The sequence below is a fragment of the Triticum dicoccoides genome, chromosome 2A (genome assembly GCF_002162155.2).
Source record: "Triticum dicoccoides isolate Atlit2015 ecotype Zavitan chromosome 2A, WEW_v2.0, whole genome shotgun sequence".
Classification (NCBI taxonomy): domain Eukaryota; kingdom Viridiplantae; phylum Streptophyta; class Magnoliopsida; order Poales; family Poaceae; genus Triticum; species Triticum dicoccoides.
Genome location: NC_041382.1, coordinates 17,834,415 through 17,861,155, shown reverse-complemented (window position 1 = coordinate 17,861,155; position 26,741 = coordinate 17,834,415). Strand labels below are relative to the sequence as shown.

The window sequence follows — 26,741 nt, the reverse complement described above, 5'->3', positions numbered from 1 at the left end:
CGAGTACTGGACTGCAGCTAAGCCCCTGAGTGGGAGGATTGCTCTCCACTCGGTAGGATTTTTTCAAACTTAGGCGAGTGCCGTACTGCAGCTAAGTCTCTAAGTGAGATAGCTTAGGCGAGTACTGGACTGCAACTAAGCCCCCGAGTGCGAGGATTGCTCTCCACTTGGTAGGATTTTTTCAAACTTAGGCGAGTGCCGGACTGCAGCTAAGTCTCTAAGTGAGAGAACTTAGGCGAGTACTGGACTGCAGCTAAGCCCCCGAGTGGGAGGGTTGCTCTCCACTCGGTAGGATTTTTTAAATACTTAGGCGAAACAGATTCGCAGCTAAGCCCCCGAGTGGGAGGCTGGCTCACCACTCGGTAGGAAATTATTTTTACAAACTTAGGCGAAGCGGATTTGCAGCTAAGCCACCCACTGGGGGATTTCTCACGCAAACAAAAACAATAATAATCACTGGGAAAATTATAACGCTCTTGTCTTTGATAAATAAACTACAAGAGTTTTTTCTTATTACATCTCATCCGAGTGAGAATTCAAGTATAAAAGGGGCGGAGGAGCTCCGCATTCCAGGCTCGCGGCTCATCAATCTGGCGATCGACATTGTAGAGGTGGTATGCTCCATTGTGGAGGACTCTGGTGACTATGAAGGGGCCTTCCCAAGTAGGAGCGAGTTTGTGTGGTTTCTGTTGATCCACTCGGAGGACTAAGTCTCCTTCTTGGAAGGCTCGACTCTTCACGTTTCTGGCATGGAATCGATGCAAGTCTTGCTGATAGATGGTCGATCGGATCATGGCAATTTCTCTTTCTTCTTCCAGGAGGTCGACTGCGTACTGCCGGGCTTGTTCTGCTTCATATTCAGAGTAGAGCTCGACTCGGGGAGCATTGTGAAGCAGGTCACTCGGCAAGACTGCCTCAGCTCCGTAGACCAGAAAGAATGGGGTTCTTCCGGTCGACCGGTTCGGGGTTGTCCTCAATCCCCAAAGGACTGATGGAAGCTCGTCGACCCATGCACCTGCTGCATGCTTGAGATCGCGCATCAATCGGGGTTTCAGTCCTTTGAGAATTAGGCCGTTTGCCCTTTCTGCTTGCCCATTCGACTGGGGGTGAGCGACCGAAGCATAGTCGACCCGAGTGCCCTGAGAGGCGCAAAAGGCCCTGAATTTGCCGGAATCGAAGTTTGACCCATTGTCAGTGATGATGCTGTGCGGAACTCCATATCTAAATATCAACTCTCTAATTAAACTGATAGCAGTGCATCAAGATTCTTGATAGGCTTGGCTTCAATCCATTTGGTGAACTTGTCAACTGCTACCAGCACATGAGTGAAGCCGCTCCTGCCCATTCTCAGTGGTCCAACCATGTCCAGCCCCCAAACAACGAAGGGCCAGACGAGTGGAATGGTTTTCAGGGCTGACGCGGGTTTGTGCGACATATTGGAGTAATACTGACATCCTTCACATTTGTCGACTATCTCTTTTGCCATCTCATTGGCTCTTGGCCAGTAGAATCCCGCTCGATATGCTTTAGCCACAATGGTCCGAGAGGACGCACGATGACCACAGGTCCCCGAGTGGATATCATCAAGGATCATCTGACCTTCTTCTGGTCTAATACACTTCTGGCTGACCCTAGTCGCTCTTTCTCTATATAACTGTCCCTTTATGACTATAAAGGCCTTGGATCGATGGACGATCTGTCGAGCCTCTTCTTTGTCCTCTGGGAGTTCTTTCCTTAGGATGTATGCGATGTACGATACTGCCCAGACGGGAGTGATGACCAAGACTTCCATGATCAGGTCGACCACAGCTGGAACTTCAACTTAAGTCGGATCCGTCGCACTTTTTGGCTGCGGGACCTCTTCAGTGAAGGGATCCTCCTGAACTGATCGTGTGTGGATGTGTTCCAAAAACACATTGCTGGGAATGGCTTCTCTTTTAGAACCTATTTTTGCCAGATCATCGGCTGCTTGATTTTTCAGTCAGGGTATGTGATGAAGCTCTAACCCCTCGAATTTCTTCTCCAGCTTTCTTACTGCATTGCAATAACCAGTCATGGCTGGACTTCTGACATCCCATTCCTTCATCACCTGATTAACCACCAAATCTGAGTCGCCATAGACCATGAGGCGATGGACGCCGAGTGAAATGGCCATGCGCAACCCGTATAAAAGTGCTTCGTATTTTGCCTCGTTATTGGAGGAATCAAAGTGGATTTGAAGAACATATCTGAGTTTATCTCCTCTGGGGGAGACCAACACCACTCCGGCACCGGAACCATTCAGCATCTTGGAACCGTCGAAGAACATGGTCCAATGCTCTGAGTGAACCTGAGTCGGTAGTTGCTGTTCAGTCCACTCGGCGACGAAATCTGTGATTGCCTGGGACTTGATAGCTTTCTTTGCCTCAAACTTGATATCTAGAGGAAGGAGTTCAATCGCCCATTTTGCCACTCGACCGGTTGCATCCCTGTTATGCAGGATCTTTGACAATGGAGCATCGTTAACGACTGTAATGGAATGATCAGAGAAGTAGTGAGCAACTTTCTTTGTGGTCATATAAATCCCATATACAAGCTTCTGATAATGAGGATATCTTTGCTTCGATGGGGTCAAGACTTCAGAAATATAATATACTAGGCGCTGAACTTTTAAGGTTTTTCCTTCTTCTTCCCGCTCGACCGTAAGTACCGTACTGACGACTTGTCCTGTGGCTGCAATGTAATGCAGCAAAGGCTCCTTGCTGATTGGGGCAGCAAGCACCGACTAGGTGGAGAGCAGAGCTTTGAGCTCTGCAAGCGCTGCATCAGCTTCAGGAGTCCACTCGAACTTGTCGGACTTCTTCATCAATCGGTAAAGAGGCAATGCCTTTTCACCGAGACGAGATATGAATCGACTTAGGGCGGCCAAGCAACCAGTAAGCTTCTGGACGTCGTGCACTCGCACAGGACTTTTCATTCGGAGTATAGTACCGACTTTTTCTGGATTGGCGTCGATTCCCCATTCAGAAATGAGAAAACCGAGTAATTTTCCGCCAGGAACTTCGAATGTGCACTTTGATGGATTAAGCTTGATATCATACCTCCTGAGGTTGGCAAAGGTTTCAGCAAGGTCAGTCAGCAGGTCGGAACCCTTCCGTGACTTGACCACAATATCATCCATGTATGCTTCCACATTCCGACTGATTTGAGTGAGCAAACACTTCTGAATCATCCTCATGAATGTGGCTCCGGCATTCTTGAGGCCGAACGGCATGGTAACATAACAGAAGCACCCGAATGGAGTGATGAAAGCTGTTTTGATCTCGTCAGGTCCATACAGACGGATCTGATGGTACCCGGAATAGGCGTCTAAGAAAGACAGTCGCTCACATCCCGCAGTCGAGTCGACTATCTGGTCGATGCGGGGGAGAGGAAAATGATCTTTCGGGAAGGCGCGATTGATATGTTTAAAGTCAATGCACATATGAAGTGACTTGTCCTTCTTGGGGACAATAACAACGTTGGCGAGCCACTCGGAGTGGTAGATTTCTCGGATGAACTCTGCTGCTAAGAGCCGAGCCACCTCCTCACCAATGGCCTTTCTCTTCTGGATGGCGGACCGTCAGAGATGTTCCTTGATAGGTTTTACTTTTGATTCGACTCTTAGGCGGTGCTCAGCCAGCTCCCTGGGAACACCCGGCATGTCAGAAGGCTTCCATGCGAAAATGTCCCAGTTCTCATGGAGGAACTGGATGAGCGCTTCTTCCTATTTGGAGTCGAGTGTTGTCGAGATATGAGTTGGAGCAGCGCTGGGGTCGGTCGGGTGGATGTGAGCTGTCTTCGTATCGCCAGTCAACTGAAAAGCTGATTCTGTAGCGGGCTTCTTGGCTCGCAACAAATCACTCGGGTTTGCAGTCTTCTGGTATTCCTGTAACTCCATCACTTCCATCTGAGCATCGGCGATCTTCGAACCTTTCTAAAAACATTCTTCCGCTTTCTTTTGATTGCCCGTAATAGTGATCACACCTTTGGGGCCAGGCATCTTCAATTTGAGATACACATAACATGGTTGGGCCATGAAGCGTGCATAAGCCGGCCTGCCCAAAATAGCGTGGTAGGCACTCTGGAAGTCTACAACTTCAAATGTCAACTTTTCTTTGTGGTAATTCTTGGAATCACCAAAAACCACATCAAGAGCAATCTAGCCGAGTGATTCAGCCTTCTTCCCTGGAATGACTCCATGGAAACTCATGTTGCTGGCACTGAGTCTGGACATCGGAATGCCCATCCCTTTCAACGTCTCAGCATATAATATGTTCAAACCGCTGCCACCATCCATCAAGACTTTGGTCAGTCGAGTGCCTTCAACAACTGGGTCGACCACCAAAGCTTGCCTCCTAGGGGTGGCGATGTGCGTTGGGTGATCGGACCAGTCGAATGTTATGGCAGTCTGAGACCACTTCAGATAACTGGGTGTCGCCGAAGTGACCATATTCACCTCTCGGTTGATAACTTTCAGTCGACTTTTGCTTTCAACATCAACAAAAATCATCAGAGTGGAATTGACCTGAGGGTATCCGTCGTCACTATATTCCTTGTCCTCAACTTTGTCCGACTCCTTTTCCTTATCTTTGGGCTGCTTGCCCTGGAACTGCTGGATCAAGAGTCGACACTGTCGAGTGGTATGTTTCGGGTAAATGAAATTACCCTCTTCATCTTTCTTGGTGTGGACGAGACATGGCAAATCCAACACATCATTTCCGTCCTGGTCTTTAACTTTCTTGGGGTTCCAAGGTCCTTTAGGTTTCCCTTTATACTTTCCTTGGGTTACAGCTAAGGCTTCCCCAGGAGCAGCCGGCTCGGCTTTCCGCTTCTGTTTCTGATTGGGATTTCCTCCGGTTTCTTGGGCGACTGATTTGAGCTTGCCACTCCTGAGTCGATCCTCATCTTCACCATTAGCGTACTTGGTGACAATCTCCATCATCCGGTTCAGAGACATATCTCCGGTCCGACCGAATTTCAGATTCAGTTCTCTGTACTTGACGCCTTCTTTGAAGGCACAGACTGCTTGGTGGTCAGGCACATTCTCTACCATGTGATGCAACGTGATCCATCTCTGGATGTAATCCCTCAAGGTTTCATTCGGCTTCTGCATGCAAGACCGCAGTTCCGTCAGCCCTGCCGGCCGCTTGCATGTTCCTTCAAATGTGGTGACAAACACTCGGGCGAGATCTTCCCAAGTGTAAATGCTACTGGGTGCTAACTGGTTTATCCATGCTCTGGCCGAGCCCTCCAACATGAGAGGCAGGTGCTTCATGGCCACTTCATCATTGCCACCGCCAATCTGGATGGCCACTCGGTAGTCTTCAAGCCAAGTATCGGGCTTGGACTCGCCAGTGAACTTGCTGACTCCAATCGCCAACCTGAAGTTGGGAGGAATCACAACGGCCCTGATGGCTCTACTAAAGCACTCTGGCCCCGAAACATGTGCTCTGCTGCTGGCAGGAGCATCTCTGTCGTGACCTTCCCGGTGAGCTCTGTTCCTGTCGACCAAACCTTGAACGAGAATGGATCTCGCATCAAAGCCTGGCTCCCTAGAGTCGACTGGAATCCTTTGCCCAACACTACGAGGGCGCCTGTCATCCTGTTGTCGAGGCGCATACGACCCGCTCCTCGGGGGAGGGGTGGGCACTCGACGTCGATCATCACGATCGAATCGGTGATCATATTGCTCATGGTTCCCATACTGATTACGCCGGTCCCCACGTCCCTCACGCCTCGGGGGCGATCTTGGGCTATGAGCCGACTGGACTGTGTCTGCGGCAACGGATCTGCTGTGAATCCTGTTCCGCGACTGAGAAACAACGGAATTCTGGTCTCCTGCTGCCCGGAGTAACGCTCTGATCTGCAGCAAGCCTCTGCCAGCCTCTGACTGGGATGGCTGAATCGACTCTGCTATACGGGTTGCAGCCGCTAAATTCTGAATCGGAGTTCGATATACCTGCAGGGGCGGGAAGAGCTGACGTCGACTGGATTTGGGAACCCGTTGTCGCGCACGCTCGTCGAGTGCTCGCTGGAGGTTCTCCAGTCGAGTGCGCTCGGCCAAGTTTGCCAAGCGCGCGTCTTCCAAGGCACAAGCCTCGGGGGTTTCTCCAACGATAGGAGTGTGCAGTGCCTCCATGTTCCGGTGGCGAAGTTCTTCTCTCTGCAGCGACGTGCGAGGCTCGGGAAGATATTCCTCATGGGGACGCGACGGGTCGCCTCCACCCGCGCCTCCGTCGGTGCGGGGAAAACCGGGAGGACTGGGCGGTCCATCGACCATCAGAACCTCCGCCGCCGGATCACTGCTGGAGCACTCGAATGCGGCCTCTGCGGAGCCAGTCGACAGGTCGAACAGGCCATAGAGGTATTCGTCGGGCTCGATCGCTGCGACTTGAGGTGTGGCCGACTGGCGTGCCACCGCGTGTCTCACCCACCGCTGAAGTCTCGACCGACCGGAGCGCTTGCGCCGACGGGAAACAGGGAGGGAGGACAACACAGGAGCCGACCGGTAGGGGGTCGACGGTTGCCGCAGGAGAACGGCGCGGACGCACGCGCTAAAGTGCGTTGCCCCGCGGACAGTGTCGAGCGGAGCCTCCTGAAGCCAAGCGGAGTCGTAGGCGATGAACGTGAGCGCGCCGAGACGGATCTCGCGGCCCTCCATCAAAACTCCGCCGAAAACCATGATGATTCGGGTCGGAAAAGATCGCAACTCCTCCAACAAAATGCTAAAACACCTGCCCCATGGTGGGCGCCAACTGTCGTGGTTCTAAGTCTGACAGTAGTGTAGGGGGGTAAGTATGGAGAGGCAAGATCTTAGCTATGGAGAAGTTGTAAGCACGCAAGGTTTACGAGTTCAGGCCCTTCTCGGAGGAAGTAATAGCCCTACGTCTCGGAGCCTGGAGGCGGTCGACTGGATTATGCGTGTATGAATTACCGGGGTGCGAACCCTTGTCTCGGAGGAGGGGTGGCTTATATAGAGTGCGCCAGGACCCCAGCCAGCCTAGTTACAAAGGGTTCAATGTACATTAAGGCAGCGCGTTACTGGTAGCGCTAGTAATAAAGTGCTATGATGACCATAAAAGCTACTTAATACCCGACCGTTAGCATGCGGAGTGCCTTTAGGTCTCTGACTGTCGAGTGGCTTGTGTCTTGGTCGAGTGGTTGCTTCTTGGTCGAGTATCTTCGAGTCTGTCAAGTGGAACACCTCCAAGTCGATTGAAAGATGATTTCTTCTGGAGATGTCCTTGGGTAGGTCAGTTTGGACAGGTCCATGCCCCTACACTAGGTACATAGCTTCATCAGGCGCCACAGAAACCATCTTTCTGTGTTGCATCACTCTCTGGTTGAAGTAAAGGTTCGACAACCTCATCAAGTTCTATCTTCCTCCCACTCAATTCTTTAGAGAGAAACTCCTTCTCAAGAAAGGACCCTTTCTTAGCGACAAACAATTTGCCCTCAGATCTAAGGTAGAAGGTATACCCAACTGTTACCTTTGGGTATCCTATGAAGATGTATTTGTCCGTTTTTGGGTTCGAGCCTTTCCGGCTGAAGCCTTAAGTATCGCCGCCCCAAACATTAAGAAACAACAACTTTGGTTTCTTTCCAAACCAATGTTCATACAACGTCGTCTCAACGGACTTATATGGTGTCCTATCTAAAGTGAATGCAGCTGTCTCTAATGCATAACCTCAAAATAATAGCGGTAGATCGGTAAGCAACATCATAGATTGCACCATATCTCATAAGGTTTGATTATGACGTCCGGACACACCATTACGCTGTGGTGTTCCAGGTGGCTTCAACTACGAAACAATTCCACAATGTCTTAAGTGATTGCCAAACTCATAACTCAGAAAATCCCCCTGTGATCAGATCGTAGGAACATGATCTTCTTGTTATGATGATTCTTAACTTCACTCTGGAATCGCTTGAACTTTTCAAACATTTCAGACTTGTGCTTCATTAAGTAAATATACCTATGTCTACTCAAATCGTCAGTGGAGATGAGAAAATAGCGATATCCACCGCACGCTTCAATTCTCATTGGATCACACGCATCAGCATGTATGATTTCCAACAAGTCACTTGCCCGTTTCATTGTACCTGAAAATGGGGTCTTAGTCATCCTGCCCATGAGGCATGGCTCGCATGTGTCAAGCGATTCAAAATCAAGTGACTCCAAACATCCATCGACATGGAGTTTCTTCATGCATCTTACGCCAATATGACCTAAGCGGCAGTGCCACAAGAAAGTGGTACTATCATTATTAACTCTACATCTTTTGGCGTGAACATGCGTATTACCACGACCGAGATTCAATGAACCATTCACATAGGGTGCATGACCATGAAAGGTATTATTCATGTAAACAGAATAACCATTATTCTCTAACTTAAATGAATAACCGTATTACAATGAACATGATCTAATCATATTCATGCTCAACGTAGACACCTGATAACATTTATCTAGGTTCAATACTAATCTCGAAGGCAGATGGAGCGTGCGATGGTGATCTCATCAACTTTGGAAACACTTCCAACACACATCGTCACCTCGCCCTTAGCCAGTCTCTGTTTAGTCCGTAGCTTTTGCTTCAAGTCACCAATAATAGCAACTGAACCGGTATCCAATACCCAGGTGCTACCAGGAGTACTAGTGAGGTACACATGAATAACACGTATATACTTTGTTGAAGTTGCCAGCCTTCTTATCTACCATGCATTTGGGGTAATTCCGCTACCAGTGACCGTTCCCCTTACAATAGAAGCACTTAGTCTCGGGTTTGGGTTCAACCTTGGGTTCCTTCACTGGAGCGGCAACTGGTTTGCCATCCATGAAGTTTCCCTTCTAGCCCTTGCCCTTCTTGAAACCAGTGGTCTTGTTAAACCATCAACACTTGATGCTCCTTCTTCATTTCTACCTTTTGCGGTCTTAAGCACCGTGAACAGCTCCAGGATCAACGCCATCCCTTGCATGTCATGGTTCATCACGAAGATCTAGTAGCTTAGTGATAGTGGCTAGATAACTCTATCAATCACTATCTTATCTGGAAGTTTAACTCCCACTTGATTTAAATGATTGTAGCACCCAGACATTCTAAGCACATGCTCACTAGCTGAGCTATTCTCCTCCATCTTGTTGGCAAAAGAACTTGTCAGAGGTCTCATACCTCTCAACACGGGCATGAGCCTGAAATCCCAATTTCAGCTCTTGGAACATCTCATATGTCTTATGGCGTTCAAAACGTCATTGGAATCCCGATTCTAAGCCGTGAAGTATGGTGCACTAAACTATCAAGTAGTCATCAGGATGTGTCTGTCAGGTGTTCACAACATCCACAAACGACGTTGTAAGGGTTTGCACATCGAGCGGTGCATCAAAGATGTAAGCCTTCTGTGTAGTAGTGAGGACACTCTTCGGACTACGGACCCAGTCCGCATCATTGCTTACAATATCTTTCAACTTAGTCTTTCTCTAGGAACGTATTGAAACAGGGAGCTACAACATGAGCTATTTATCTACAACATATTTGCAAAGACAATTTTAGACTATGTTCATGATAATTAAGTTCATCTAATCAAATTATTTAATGAACTCCTACTCAGATAGACATCCCTCTAGTCATGTAAGTGATACATGATCCGAGTCAACTAGGCCGTGTCCGATCATCACGTGAGACGGACTAGTCATCATCGGTGAACATCTTCATGTTGATCGTATCTTCTATACGACTCATGCTCGACCTTTCGGTCTTCTGTGTTCCGAGGCCATGTCTGTACATGCTAGGCTCGTCAAGTCAACCTAAGTGTATCGCATGTGTAAATCTGGCTTACACCCGTTGTATTCGAACGTTAGAATCTATCACACCCGATCATCATGTGGTGCTTCGAAACAACGAACCTTCCCAACGGTGCACAGTTAGGGGGAACACTTTCTTGAAATTATTTCAAGGGATCATCTTATTTAAGCTACCATCGTTCTAAGCAAATAAGATGTAAAACATGATAAACATCACATGCAATCAAACAGTGACATGATATGGCCAATATCATTTGCTCCTTTGATCTCCATCTTCGGGGCTCCATGATCATCGTTGTCACCGGCATGACACCATGATCTCCATCATCATGATCTCCATCATCGTGTCTTCTTGAAGTTGTCTCGTCATCTATTACTTCTACTACTATGGCTAATGCTTTAGCAATAAAGTAAAGTAATTACATGACGTTTATGTTGACACGCAGGTCATAAATAAATAAAGACAACTCCTATGGCTCCTGTCGGTTGTCATACTCATCGACATGCAAGTCGTGATTCCTATTACAAGAACATGATCAATCTCATACATCACATATATCATTCATCATTCATCACAACCTTTGGCCATATCACATCACAAAACAATTGCTGCAAAAACAAGTTAGACGTCCTCTAATTGTTGTTGCAAGTTTTTTACGTGGCTGCTATAGGTTTCTAGCAAGAAGGTTTCTTACCTACGCCAAAACCACAACGTGAATTGCCAATTTCTATTTACCCTTCATAAGGACCCTGTTCATCGAATCCGATCCGACTAAAGTGGGAGAGACAGACACCCGCCAGCCACCTTATGCAACTAGTGCATGTTAGTCGGTGGAACCGGTCTCACGTAAGCGTACGTGTAAGGTTGGTCCAGGCCGCTTCATCCCATGATGCCGCCGAATCAAGATAAGACTAGTAATGGCAAGCAAATTGACAATATCAACGCCCACAACTACTTTGTGTTCTACTCGTGCATAGTAACTACGCATAGACCTAGCTCTGATACCACTGTTGGGGAACGTAGCAGAATTTTAAAATTTTCTATGCATCACCAAAATCAATCTATGGAGTCATTTAGCAACAAGGGAGAGAGGAGTGCATCTACATACCCTTGTAGATCATGAGCGGAAGCGTTCAGAGAACGGGGATGATGGAGTCGTACTCGCCGTGATCCAAATCACCGATGACCAAGTGCCGAACGGACGGCACCTCCGTGTTCAACACACGTACGGAGCGGATGATGTCTCCTCCTTCTTGATCCAGCAAGGGGGAAGGAGAGGTTGATGAAGATCCAGCAGCACGACGACGTGGTGGTGGATGCACCAGTGATCGCAGCACGGCTTCGCCGAGCTTCTGTGAGAGGGAGAGGTGTAGCAGGGGAGAGGGAGGCGCCAAGGCTTGGTGTGCGGCTGCCCTTCCTCCCCCCTCCTTTATATAGGCCCCCTGGGTGTATCAACCTAAGTGTATTGCGTGTGTAAATCTGGCTTACACCCGTTGTATTCAAACGTTAGAATCTATCACACCCGATCATCATGTGGTGCTTCGAAACAACGAACCTTCGCAACGGTGCACAGTTAGGGGGAACACTTTATTGAAATTATTGCGAGGGATCATCTTATTTAAGCTACCGTCGTTCTAAGCAAATAAGATGTAAAACATGATAAACATCACATGCAATCAAATGGTGACATGATATGGCCAATATCATTTTGCTCCTTTTGATCTCCGTCTTCGGGGCGCCATGATCATCATCGTCACCGGCATGACACCATGATCTCCATCATCGTGTCTTCATGAAGTCGTCTCGTCAACTATTACTTCTACTACTATGGCTAATGGTTTAGCAATAAAGTAAAGTAATTACATGACGTTTAAGTTGACACGCAGGTCATAAATAAATTAAGACAACTCCTATGGATCCTGTCGGTTGTCATACTCATCGACATGCAAGTCGTGATTCCTATTACAAGAACATGACCAATCTCATACATCACATATATCATTCATCACATCCTTTTGGCCATATCACATCACAAGGCATATGCTGCAAGAACAAGTTAGACGTCCTCTAATTGTTGTTGCAAATTTTTACGTGGCTGCTATAGGTTTCTAGCAAGAACGTTTCTTACCTACGCCAAAACCACAACGTGATATGCCAATTTCTATTTACCCTTCATGTCAGTCGGTGGAACCTGTCTCACGTAAGAGTACGTGTAAGGTCGGTCCGGGCTGCTTCATCCCACGATGCCGCCGAATCAAGATAAGACTAGTAACGGCAAGTAAATTGACAAAATGGACGCCCACAACAACTTGTGTTCTACTCGTGCATAGAAACTGCGCATAGACCTAGCTCATGATGCCATTGTTGGGGATCGTAGCAGAAATTTAAAGTTTTCTACGCATCACCAAGATTAATCTATGGAGTAATCTAGCAACGAGGGGAAGGGGAGCGCATCTACATACCCTTGTAGATTGCTAAGCGGAAGCGTTGCAACAACGCGGATGAAGGAGTCGTACTCGTAGCGATTCAGATCGCGGTTGATTCTGATCTAAAAGCCGAACAACAGCGCCTCCGCGTTCAACACACATGCAGCCCGGTGACGTCTCCCACGCCTTGATCCAGCAAGGGGAGAAGAAGAGATTGGGGAAGACTCCGTCCAGCAGCAGCACGACGGCGTGGTGGTGAAGGAGGAGCGTGGCAATCCTGCAGGGCTTCGCCAAGCACCGCGGGAGAAGAGGAGGACTTGGGAGAGGGGGAGGGCTGCGCCAGAGCTTGGGTGTGGCTGCCCTCCCACCCCCACATATATATAGGGGCATGGGAGAGGGGGGCCGGCCCCTTCAGATCCAATCTGAGGAGGGGGCGGCGGCCAGCGGGGTTGCCTTGCCCCCCAAGGCAAGGGGGCGCCCCCTTTAGGGTTCCCCCAAACCCTAGGCGCATGGGCCCTAGGGGGAGGCGCCCAGCCCACTAAGGGGCTGGTCCCTCTCCACACACATCCCATAGGGCCCTCCGAGGCAGGTGGGCCCTCCCGGTGGACCGCCGGAACCCCTTCGGTGGTCCCGGTACAATACCGGTAACCCCCCAAATTATTCCGGTGACCGTATGATGACTTCCCATATATAAATCTTTACCTCCGGACCATTCCGGAACTCCTCGTGACGTCCGGGATCTCATACGGGACTCCGAACAACATTCGGTAACCACGTACATCTATTCCCTATAACCCTAGCGTCATCGAACCTTAAGTGTGTAGACCCTACGGGCTCGGGAGTCATGCAGACATGACCGAGACAACTCTTCAGTCAATAACCAACAGCGGGATATGGATACCCATGTTGGCTCCCACATGCTCCACGATTGTCTCATCGGATGAACAACGATGTCAAGGATTCAATCAATCCCGTATACAATTCCCTTTTTCTATTGGTACAATACTTGCCCGAGATTCGATCGTCGGTATCCCGATACCTTGTTCAATCTCGTTACCGGCAAGTCTCTTTACTCGTTCCGTAACACATCATCCCGTGATCAACTCCTTGGTCACATTGTGCACATTATGATGATGTCCTACCGGGTGGGCCCAGAGATACCTCTCCGTTACACGGAGTGACAAATCCCAGTCTCGATTCGTGCCAACCCAACAGACACTTTCGGAGATACCCGTAGTGCACCTTTATAGCCACCCAGTTATGTTGTGACGTTTGGCACACCCAAAGCACTCCTACGGTATCTGGGAGTTGCACAATCTCATGGTCTAAGGAAATGATACTTGACATTAGAAAAGCTTTAGCATACGAACTACACGATCTTGTGCTAGACTTAGGATTGGGTCTTGTCCATCACATCATTCTCCTAATGATGTGATCCCGTTATCAACGACATCCAATGTCCATGGTCAGGAAACCGTAACCATCTATTGATCAACGAGCTAGTCAACTAGAGGCTTACTAGGGACATGGTGTTGTCTATGTATCCACACATGTATCTGAGTTTCCGATCAATACAATTCTAGCATGGATAATAAACGATTATCATGAACAAGGAAATATAATAATAACCAATTTATTATTGCCTCTAGGGAATATTTCCACAACTTTGTGTGCTACCAAACGTCACAACGTAACTGGGTGATTATAAAGGTGCTCTACAGGTGTCTCCAAAGGTACTTGTTGGGTTGGCGTATTTCGAGATTAGGATTTGTCACTCCGATTGTCGGAGAGGTATCTCTGGGCCCTCTCGGTAATGCACATCACTTAAGCCTTGCAAGCATTGCAACTAATAAGTTAGTTGCGGGATGATGTATTACTGAATGAGTAAAGAGACTTGTCGGTAAATGAGATTGAAGTAGGTATTAAGATACCGACGATCGAATCTCGGGCAAGTAACATACCGATGACAAAGGGAACAACGTATGTTGTTATGCGGTCTGACCGATAAAGATCTTCGTAGAATATGTAGGAGCCAATATGAGCATCCAGGTTCCGCTATTGGTTATTGACCGGAGACGTGTCTCGGTCATGTCTACATAGTTCTCGAACCCGTAGGGTCCGCACGCTTAAAGTTCGGTGACGATCGTAATTAGGGTTTTTGTGTTTTGATGTACTGAAGGTTGTTCGGTGTCCCGGATGTGATCACGGACATGACGAGGAGTCTAGAAATGGTCGAGGCATAAAGATTGATATATTGGAAGCCTATATTTGGATATCGGAAACATTCTGGGTGAAATCGGGATTTTACCGGAGTACCGGGGGGTTACCGGAACCCCCCCGGGGGTTATTGGGCCTACATGGGCCATAAGGGAGAAGAGGATGGCCGGCCAGGGCAGGCCGCACGCCCCCTCCCCCCTAGTCCGAATAGGACAAGGAAGGGGGGACGGCGGCGCCCCCCTTTCCTCTTTCTCCCTTCCCCCTTCCTTTTCCAACAAGGCAAGAGGGGGGAGTCCTACTCCCGGTGGGAGTAGGACTCCTTCAGGCGCACCCCTAGGGACGGCCGCACCTCCCCCTCTCCCTCCTTTATATACAGGGGCAAGGGGGCACCCCATGACACACAAGTTGATCTTCGTGATTGTTCCTTAGCCGTGTGCGGTGCCCCCTTCCACCATATTCCACCTCGGTCATATCGTAGCGGTGCTTAGGCGAAGCCCTGCGTCGGTAGAACATCATCATCGTCATCACGCCATCGTGCTGACGAAACTCTCCCTCAACGTTTTGTTGGATCGGAGCTCGAGGGACGTCACCGAGTTGAACGTGTGCAGAACTCGGACCGATCGGTACTTGGATCGGTCGGATCGGGAAGACATACGACTACTTCCTCTATGTTGTGTCAATGCTTCCGTTGCCGGTCTACGAGGGTACATAGACAACACTCTCCCCTCTCGTTGCTAAGCATCACCATGATCTTGCGTGTGTGTAGGAATTTTTTTGAAATTACTACGTTCCCCAACAGTGGCATCCGAGCCTAGGTTTTATGCATTGATGTTGTGCACGAGTAGAACACAAGTGAGTTGTGGGTGATATAAGTCATACTGCTTACCAACATGTCATACTTTGGTTCGGCGGTATTGTTGGATGAAGCGGCCCGGACCGACATTACGCGTACGCTTACGCAAGACTGGTTCTACCGACGTGCTTTGCACACAGGTGGCTGGCGGGTGTCAGTTTCTCCAACTTTAGTTGAACCAAGTGTGGCTACGCCCGGTCCTTGCAAAGGTTAAAACAACACCAACTTGACAAACTATCGTTGTGGTTTTGATGCGTAGGTAAGAACGGTTCTTGCTAAGCCCGTAGCAGCCACGTAAAACTTGCAACAACAAAGTAGAGGACATCTAACTTGTTTTTGCAGGGCATGTTGTGATGTGATATGGTCAAGACATGATGCTAAATTTTATTGTATGAGATGATCATGTTCTGTAACCGAGTTATCGGCAACTGGCAGGAGCCATATGGTTGTCGCTTTATTGTATGCAATGCAATTGCGCTGTAATGCTTTACTTTATCACTAAGCGGTGGCGATAGTCGTGGAAGCATAAGATTGGCGAGACGACAACGATGCTACGATGGTGATCAAGGTGTCACGCCGGTGACGATGGTGATCATGACGGTGCTTCGGAGATGGAGATCACAAGCACAAGATGATGATGGCCATATCATATCACTTATATTGATTGCATGTGATGTTTATCTTTTATGCATCTTATCTTGCTTTGATTGACGGTAGAATTATAAGATGATCTCTCACTAAATTTCAAGATAAAAGTGTTCTCCCTGAGTATGCACCGTTGCCAAAGTTCGTCGTGCCCAGACACCACGTGATGATCGGGTGTGATAAGCTCTACGTCCATCTACAACGGGTGCAAGCCAGTTTTGCACACGCAGAATACTCAGGTTAAACTTGACGAGCCTAGCATATGCAGATATGGCCTCGGAACACTGAGACTGAAAGGTCGAGCGTGAATCATATAGTAGATATGATCAACATATTGATGTTCACCATTGAAAGCTACTCCATTTCACGTGATGATCGGTTATGGTTTAGTTGATTTGGATCACGTGATCACTTAAAAGATTAGAGGGATGTCTTTCTAAGTGGGAGTTCTTAAGTAATATGATTAATTGAACTTAAATTTATCACGAACTTAGTCTTGGTAGTATTAGCATATCTATGTTGTAGATCAAAAGCTCGCGTTGTTGCTTCCCTATGTTTATTTTGATATGTTCCTAGAGAAAAACTAAGTTGAAAGATGTTAGTAGCAATGATGCGCATTGGATCCGTGATCTGAGGTTTATCCTCATTGCTGCACAGAAGAATTATGTCCTTAATGCACAGCTAGGTGACAGACCTATTGCAGGAGCAGATGCAGACGTCATGAACGTTTGGCTAGCTCAATATGATGACTACTTGATAGTTTAGTGCACCATGCTTAATAGCTTAGAATCGGGACTTCAAAGACGTTTTGAGCGTCATGGATCATATGGATGTTCCAGGAGTTGAAGTTAATATTTCAAGCAAACACCCAAGTTGAGAGATATGAAGTCTCCAACAAGTTCTATAGCTAAAAGATGGAGGAGAATAGCTCAAGCAGTGAGCATGTGTTCAGATTGTCTGGGTACTACAATCGCTTGAATCAAGTGGGAGTTAATCTTCCAGATAAAATAGTGATTGACAGAATTCTCTAGTCACCATCACCAAGTTAGTAGAACTTCGTGATGAACTATAGTATGCAAGGGATGATGAAAATGATTCCCGAGCTTTTCATGATGATGAAATCGATGAAGGTAGAAATCAAGAAAGATCATCAAGTGTTGATGATTAACAAGACCACTAGTTTCAAGAAAAGGGCAAAGGGAAAGAAAGGGAACTTCAATAAGAACGGCAAGCAAGTTGCTGCTCAAGTGAAGAAGCCCAAGTCTGGTCCTAAGCTTGAGACTAAGTGCTTCTACTGCAAAGGGACTGGTCACTGGAAGCGGAACTGCCCCAAGTTTTTGGCGGATAAGAAGGATGGCAAAGTGAACAAAGGTATATTTGATATACAGATTATTGATGTGTAGTTTACTAGTGTTCGTAGCAACCCCTCGGTATTTGATACTGGTTCAGTTGCTAAGAGTAGTAACTCGAAACGGGAGTTGCAGAATGAACAGAGACTAGTTAAGGGTGAAGTGATGATGTGTGTTGGAAGTGGTTCCAAGATTGATATGATCATCATCGCACACTCCCTATACTTTCGGGATTAGTGTTGAACCTAAATAAGTGTTATTTGGTGTTTGCGTTGAGCATGAATATGATTTGATCATGTTTATTGCAATACGGTTATTCATTTAAGTAAGAGAATAAATTGTTGTTCTGTTTACATGAATAAAACCTTCTATGGTCATACACCCAATGAAAATGGTTTGTTGGATCTCGATCGTGGTGATACACATTCTCATAATATTGAAGCCAAAAGATGCAAAGTTAATAATGATAGTGCAACTTATTTGTGGCACTGTCGTTTAGGTCATATTGGTGTAAAGCACATGAAGAAAATCCATGCTGATGGGCTTTTGGAATCACTTGACTATGAATCAGTTGATGCTTGCAAACCGTGCCTCATGGGCAAGATGACTAAGACTCCGTTCTTCGGAACAATGGAGCAAGCAACTGACTCATTGGAAATAATACATACTGGTGTATGCAGTCCAATGAATGTTGAGGCTCACGGCGGGTATCGTTATTTTCTGACCTTCACAGACGATTTGAGCAGATATGGGTATATCTACTTGATGAAACATAAGTCTGAAACATTTGAAAAGTTCAAAAACTCCAGAGTGAAGTGGAAAATCATCGTGACACGAAAATGAAGTTTCTATGATCTGATCGCAGAGACAAATATTTGAGTTACGAGTTTGGTCTTCAATTAAAACAATGTGGAATAGTTTCACAAAATCATGCCACCTGGAACACCACAACATAATAGTGTGTCCGAACGTCATAACCGTACTTTATTAGATATGGTGCGATCTATGATGTCTCTTACCGATCTACCGCTATCGTTTTGGGGTTATGCATTAGAGACAGCTGCATTCACGTTAAATAGGGCACCATCTAAATCCGTTGAGACGACACCGTATGAACTATGGTTTGGCAAGAAACCTAAGCTATCGTTTCTTAAAGTTTGAGGTTGCAATGCTTATGTGAAAATTTTCAGCCTGATAAGCTCAAACCCAAATCGGAGAAGTGCGTCTTCATAGGATACCCAAAAGAAAATGTTGGGTACACCTTCTATCACAGATCCAAAGGCAAGATATTCATTGCTGTGAATGGATCCTTTCTAGAGAAGGAGTTTCTCTCGAAAGAAGTGAGTGGGAGGAAAGTAGAACTTGATGAGGTAACTGTACCTGCTCCCTTATTGGAAAGTAGTTCATCACAGAAATATGTTCCTGTGACTACTACACCAATTAGTGAGGAAGCTAATGATGATGATCATGTAACTTCGGATCAAGTTGCTACCGGACCTCGTAGGTAAACCAGAGTGAGATCTGCACCAGAGTGGTATGATAATCCTGTTCTGGAGGTCATGTTACTTGACCATGACGAACCTACGAACTATGAGGAAGCAATGGTGAGCCCAGATTCCGCAAAATGGCTTGAGACCATGAAATCTGAGATGAGATCCATGTATGAGAACAAAGTATGGACTTTGATTGACTTGCCCAATGATCGGTGAGCCATTGAGATTAAATGGATCTTCAAGAGGAAGACGGACGCTGCTAGTAGTGTTACTATCTACAAAGCTAGAATTGTCGCAAAAGGTTTTCGACAAGTTCAAGGTGTTGACTACGATGAGAGTTTCTCACTCGTATCTATGCTTAAGTCTGTCCGAATCATGTTAGCAATTGCCGCATTTTATGAAATCTGGCAAGTGGATAAACAAAACTGCATTCCTTAATGGATTTTTTAAAGAAGAGTTGTATATGATGCAACCAGAAGGTTTTGTCAATCCTAAAGGTACTAACAAAATATGCAAGCTCCAGCGATCCGTCTATGGACTGGTGCAAGCATCTCGGAGTTGGAATATACGCTTTGATGAGTTGATCAAAGCATATAGTTTTATACAGACTTGCGGTGAAGCCTGTATTTACAAGAAAGTGAGTGGGAGCACTACAGCATTTCTGATAAGTATATGTGAATGACATATTGTTGATCGGAAATAATGTAGAATTATCCTGCAAAACATAAAGGAGTGTTTGGAAGGAGTTTTTCAAACAAAGACCTCGGTGAAGCTGCTTACATATTGAGCATCAAGATCTATAGAGATAGATCAAGATGATTGATAAGTTTTCCAATGAGTACATACCTTGACAAGATTTTGAAGTAGTTCAAAATGGAACAGTCAAAGAAGGAGTTCTTGCCTGTGTTACAAGGTGTGAAGTTGAGTAAGACTCAAAACCCGACCACGGCAAAAGATAGAGGGATAATGAAAGTCATTCCCTATGCCTTAGCCATAGGTTCTATAAAGTATGCCATGCTGTGTACCAGACCTATTGTATACCCTGCCCTGAGTTTGGCAAGGGAGTACAATAGTGATCTAGGAGTAAATCACTGGACATTGGTCAAAATTATCCTTAGTGGAATAAGGATATGTTTCTCGATTATGGAGGTGACAAAAGGTCCGTCGTGAAGGGTTATGTCGATGCAAGTTTTGACACTGATCCAGATGACTCAAAGTCTCAATCTGGATACATATTTAAAGTGGGAGCAATTAGCTAGAGTAGCTTCGTGCAGAGCATTGTTGATATAGAAATTTGCAAAATACATACGGATCTGAATGTAGCAGACCCGTTGACTAAACTTCCCTCACAAGCAAAACATGATCACTCGTTAGTACTCTTTGGGTATTAATCACATAGCGATGTGAACTAGATTATTGACTCTAGTAAACCCTTTGGGTGTTGGTCACATGACGATGTGAACTATGGGTGTTAATCACATGGTGATGTAAACTATTGATGTTAAATCACATGGCGATGTGAACTAGATTATTGACTCTAGTGCAAGTGGGAGACTGAAGGAAATATGCCCTAGAGGCAATAATAAAGTTATTATTTATTTCCTTATATCATGATAAATGTTTATTATTCATGCTAGAATTGTATTAACTGGAAACATAATACATGTGTGAATACATAGACAAATAGAGTGTCACTAGTATGCCTCTACTTGACTAGCTCGTTAATCGAAGATGGTTATGTTTCCTAGCCATAGACATGAGTTGTCATTTGATTAATGGGATCACATCATTAGGAGAATGATGTGATTGACTTGAACCATTCCATTAGCTTAGCACTTGATTGTTTAGTTTGTTGCTATTGCTTTTCTTCATAACTTATACATGTTCCTATGACTATAAGATTATGCAACTCCCGTTTACCGGAGGAACACTTTTGTTGGGGATCGTAGCAGAAATTTAAAATTTTCTACGCATCACCAAGATCAATCTATGGAGTAATCTAGCAATGAGGGGAAGGGGAGTGCATCTACATACCCTTGTAGATCGCTAAGCGGAAGCGTTGCAAGAACGCGGATGAAGGAGTCCTACTCGTAGCGATTCAGATCGCGGTTGATTCCGATCTAAGCGCCGAACAACGGCGCCTCCGCGTTCAACACACGTGCAGCCCGGTGACGTCTCCCACGCCTTGATCCAGCAAGGGGAGAAGGAGAGATTGGGGAAGACTCCGTCCAGCAGCAGCACGACGGCGTGGTGGTGAAGGAGGAGCGTGGCAATCCTGCATGGCTTCGCCAAGCATCGCGGGAGAAGAGGAGGACTTGGGAGAGGGGGAGGGCTGCACCAGAACTTGGGTGCGGCTGCCCTCCCACCCCCCCCCACATATATATAGGGGCAAGGGAGAGGGGGGCCGGACCCTTCAGATCCAATCTGAGGAGGGGGCGGCGGCCAGGGGAGTTGCCTTGCCCCCAAGGCAAGGGGGGCGCCCCCTTTAGGGTTCCCCCAAACCCTAAGCGCATGGGCCCTAAGGGGGAGGCGCCCAGCCCACTAAGGGGCTGGTCCCTCTCCAGACACAGCCCATAGGGCCCTCCGGGGTAGGTGGACCCCCGGAACCCCTTCGGTGGTCCCGGTACAATACCGGTAACCCCCCGAATTATTCCGGTGACCGTATGATGACTTCCCATATATAAATCTTTACCTCCGGACCATTCCGGAACTCCTCGTGACGTCCGGGATCTCATCCGGGACTCCGAACAACATTCGGTAACCACATACATCTATTCCCTATAACCCTAGCGTCATCGAACCTTAAGTGTGTAGACCCTACGGGCTCGGGAGTCATGCAGACATGGCCGAGACAACTCTCCGGTCAATAACCAACAGCGGGATCTGGATACCCATGTTGGCTCCCACATGCTCCATGATGATCTCATCGGATGAACCACGATGTCAAGGATTCAATCAATCCCGTATACAATTCCCTTTGTCTATCGGTACGATACTTGCCCGAGATTCGATCGTCGGTATCCCGATACCTTGTTCAATCTCGTTACCGGCAAGTCTCTTAACTCGTTCCGTAACACATCATCCCGTGATCAACTCCTTGGTCACATTGTGCACATTATGATGATGTCCTACTAAGTGGGCCCAGAGTTACCTCTTCGTTACACGGAGTGACAAATCCCAGTCTCGATTCGTGCCAACCCAACAGACACTTTCGGAGATACCCGTAGTGCACCTTTATAGCCACCCAGTTACGTTGTGATGTTTGGCACACCCAAAGCACTCCTACGGTATCTGTCCTGGAATTGTCACGGCAGATGTCCTCTTACAAGGACTTGATCGTGGAGCCATCGCAACTAGGAAGCTTAAAGGGGTTAATCGGGACAAAGGACACGCGAGGTTTATACTAGTTCAGCCCCTTACGGTGAAGGAAGGCCTATGTCTAGTTGGGTTGGAATTGCTTGAGGTTTCGATGACCAGGGAGCGAGATACGCTATGCCCGGTTCTCGATCTCTTGTTTCTTCTCTCCCAAAGCCGCCAGCGGGTCGTCCCCTTATATACACGGGTCGACGCCCTATGGCTTACAGAGTCCCGGCCGGCTCATAAACAATGTCCGGCTCGGTGACTAGTTATTTCTACCTTACAATACAAGTCGCGCCCTCATGGCGGTTTATCACCATGGGCCCTAAATCGTCTGTGGGCCTTTAGACCCTTTACTGAACCGCCATCTTCACATCTTGGTCTTGGGCTTCAGATGGGCTTCTCTTTGCGTAACCCGGCCCCTCCTGGGCGGCTTATGTAAATAATTATATCCCCAACATAAGGCCCCAGATTGATTTGAACCGGTTCATGTCAATCTTTAAAAACCTTATAAACTAGCCCTTAGTCTTCTATTTTGCGTGGAAATTCTAACCCGCCGTGACGTCATCATCCGGATCCGGGTCAAATCTCTGTGACGTCATCTTCAATAAAATTCATATTTTAATCCTTCATATCCTCTGACTGTGTCCTGGACTAGGGGGTACTCACCATGTCGTCTCCCGATCTATTAGATTGGGCCGAGGCCCCCATGGCCGTATACTCATGGGCCAGTTCGGACAGCTGCCGCATACAAGGAAGATTCCACAAAGACTTGGCGATCAAGACAAGGACTTCTCCCCACCGGCGTATTCGGCTAGGACTCTTGTTAACCTAGGCCTTTGGTGCATTATATAAACCAGGGCCAGGCTAGTCGATAGGGGACACAACTTCATCATACAACAATCATACCATAGGCTAGCTTCTAGGGTTTAGCCTCCTTGATCTCGTGGTAGATATACTCTTGTACTACGCATATCATCAATATTAATCAAGCAGGACGTAGGGTTTTACCTCCATCAAGAGGGCCCGAACCTGGGTAAAACATCGTGTTCCTTGCCTCCTGTTACCATCCGTCCTAGACGCATAGTTTGGGACCCCCTACCCGAGATCCGCCGGTTTTGACACTGACATTGGTGCTTTCATTGAGAGTTCCGTTGTGTGATCGACAAAAGGATCGATGGCTCGCCTGCAGATCAACTGCGACTTCGGCGTCTTCGTCACCAGTTCGACTGGTCACCTTGGTTCGACCAAGAATTGCGCCCCATGTTCGGATCACCATATTCGGACGAGGGCCTTCATCAAACATCAACTCCAATCTCTATCAAGATCACGGAGGAATTATCTATGGAGCTCAGGGGCTCAACGTCAACATTGCCCTCAAGTGACCGTGCTGTTTTTTTGGACAGCGAACTCGTATCTGTCGCCACTACCTCCTCGAGTATCGCTTTGACGATCGCTTTGGTGGAATTGTGCGGAATTGGGTCTATAACAACCCTGGAAAATTTCGTCGAGTTCCGATGGAGGAATCTCTGGCAATCCACGATATACCGGAGCCCTGTCAAATCTGGATCATCCGACGTCAGTAAAAACGAATCTTTGCCTTTACTGACCATCCCGAGAATCGAGGCGTCGGGGCCGCTGGATAATGATGCTTTGGTCTCCTCATTTCTTGCGCCGTCTTGGTCGGCCCCTCCTTATAAATAGATGTGACCTAGGCCTTCTCCATTTCCTTCAGTCGTCTTCCTCCTCATACTTCTTCCTTTGCTGCTCAAGCTCCGCCGCCGCCGCCGTCGAACTCCTCGTCTTCACCGACTCAGGCCGCTGCATCACCCTGATTCCGACCAGACAACGACGGCGACCCTCCGCAGCTCTTCCGCATCTGTGAGTTCCTCTTTTCCCCTTTCTCAGATCTGTCTTGAAATCGTCTTGAGTTCGTCGGTGTTCATCACCGCCCGACGCAGACCTCCATTAATTTCACCTCCAATGCCTTTGTTTAGATTATAGAAACAACATAAAACTGCTGCGGAAAATATTCGTGCTTATCCTGTATAAGAATAGATCTCATTTCCCTTGTTTTGGAAACCCTCCACGAGTATATGAACTTCTCTATACTGTTTTTAGGTCTAGAAATATTTTCTTTCTCAGAACCTCGTTTGATCCAAAATAATGATTGCAACTTGTGAAACCTGTTTGTTCCACACTTAACCAAAAAACCGCATCTGTTGACTCTGCTTCAGCCATAATAATTCATCTGACCAGTTTAAAATAATGCCGGTTGTCAGCACCGCTTGCTTATGGTGACTTAAGAAAACCTTAATCATCTTTAGTACTTGCAGTTGCTAATCATTACCACATAGTTACCTGTATGTCATTAGGCCCCTACTTAAGCCGCCATCTCAGATAACCCAATAATGCTTATTCTCTGGGTTATAATGAACCGGAAAATTTCTTTTATCTTGTTGTAGGCTTCAATTTATCCAATGGCACCCAAAGCTGTTAAGCCTCCGATTACCTGCAACTGGGTCCCATCCATTGTTACAGAGAGCAAACTGTCCGAGTTTGTAAAGTCTGGCCATCTGCCCAAGAAGGATGTCATTTCTTATCGCGCTCCTGACTCGTCTGAAGAGAAACCTCAACCTAAGGAAGGGGAGGTGATCATTTTCACCGATCACATGAGCCGGGGATTTGCTCCTCCCGGTTCAAAATTCTTTAGAGACGTTTTGCACTTCTTTGACTTAAGACCTCAAGACATCGGGCCCAATTCGGTGTCAAATATCTGCAACTTTCAAGTTTTCTGTGAGGTCTACCTTGGAGAAGAACCCAACCTACTTTTGTTCAGGGAGTTGTTCTATTTGAACCGGCAGAATGCATGCACCAACGGACCCAGTCTAGAACTTTGTGGCATCTCGATTCAGCAACGAAGAGAATGCCTTTTCCCTTATGCTGAACTGCCGAGTCATCCAAAGGACTGGAACCAAACGTGGTTCTACTGCCAGGACACTTCTCCGGCTGGTGAAAACCCGCTGCCCGGCTTCCGTGCATTGCGCCTTGAACCTACTCACCCGCTGCCGAATAAGTTGATAGCTACTGAACGTCTGCCACTCACCCCCAAAATCAAGAAGATAAAAGCTCTTTTAGGGAACGGCTTAGATGGCATTGACCTGGTCCGAGTCTGGGTTGCTTGGAGAATAATTCCGTTAAGCCGCCGCCCCGGCTTAATGTGTAATTATTCAGGTGAGAAAGATGACCCTCAGCGTCGTAGCCCTGAGGACTTACCAGATGACATAGTGGAAGCTACAACTCAGTCCTTGTTGAAGGAGGGCACAGTGAATAGTAACGCCTTCGGCTTACTACCTTTTTGCCAGAAGAACCCGGCCCCTGCAGTAAGTTTCCAGCCGTCGGGTTATTATTATCTCTTTTTTTATCATGTCAGGCTGTATTCTTATGCATAACCCGTTATAACCTTTTACAGGCAAATGACAACTTCTGGAAAACCCAATATGATCATGAGGCAGCCAAGAAAGCCAGGGCGGCCAAGAGAGCCGAAAAGAAAACCACCAAGCCCACCACCTCAAGGAAGAGGAAGCCAAGCGCCTCTGAGCTGTTTCAGCTTGATGATACTGATGATAATGAGGAAGAGGTAACCTTTGAATTTCCCTTTCTCCTTTATCACTACCTTACTGATACTAACCTTCTTTCAGGAAGACACGGGCAACAGCCAACCCGTCGAGGAAGAGGTAATTATAATCTCTTCCGACTCCGAGCTACAGCCGCGTCAGAATATTCGAAGAGTAACCCGGAAAGTAATATTTTCACATCCTTTGGCTTACCAAGATCCTGACTTTCTTTTGAAGCGACAGATTTATGAGAGCCGGAGGCAGACCCGGACCAGCAAAGACGCGGAACTCTCCTCCGGCTTACCTGATGTGACCAGGAAACGCCAGACTGAGGTTACCTCCGATTCACACCTTCTTTTTCCTTTGGCGGGTTTCATTCGTTATCCTCTCAATTCTTCTGACTCCAATTATCAGGATATTTCACCTTCCTCCGGTGAGTCTATGCAGTCCAACATGCCAGCCTTCAAAACTGCTCCTAGGTAATATAAACTTGTTGTACCTTATGCCTTTATTTTACTCATACTTTTCGTATTTAACCTGTCTACTTTTTCCGCAGTGTGCAAGTAGAGCCCAGCAAAAGGGCAAAAAAGAATAAGCCGCCCCAAGAGCCGGTTGTGACTGAACCAGAGCTGGGCACAGCTGCTCCTGATGCCCCTGCTCACGAGCCGCCGCCTCAACCATCTCATAATGCTCCTATATCTTCCTCTGACCCGCCTACTAAGCAAATCTTCAACAAGTCTGGTAACCCGGAGGCTCCTAGCCCCGCCAAATCAAGTGATCTGGAAGTTGAGATCCTCAAAACTCAGTTTGTTGAACCAGCACAGCCATCTGTACTTGCCAAGTGTTCTAAAGAGGAGTTGGTAGAACGCCGAAAGGCCAAGCTGGACGTCACTGACTATACTCATTTGAGTATCGGAGAGATCGTCTCCGGCTATATCAATCAAGTACATAGCAGCCGTG

The 26,741-nt window shown here is 47.1% G+C and overlaps 1 protein-coding gene across 1 annotated transcript in view; it reads left to right on the top strand.

Moving 5' to 3' along the window:
• The window catches only part of LOC119357440 (uncharacterized acetyltransferase At3g50280-like), a 58,056-nt gene that overhangs the window by 30,522 nt on the left and 793 nt on the right, over positions 1-26,741 (top strand). The window contains exons 5-7 of the mRNA XM_037624392.1: positions 25,866-25,901; positions 26,196-26,260; positions 26,338-26,641. Of these exons, the coding sequence (XP_037480289.1) occupies positions 25,866-25,901; positions 26,196-26,260; positions 26,338-26,641 (405 nt within the window). The remainder of the gene's footprint in view (positions 1-25,865; positions 25,902-26,195; positions 26,261-26,337; positions 26,642-26,741) is intronic.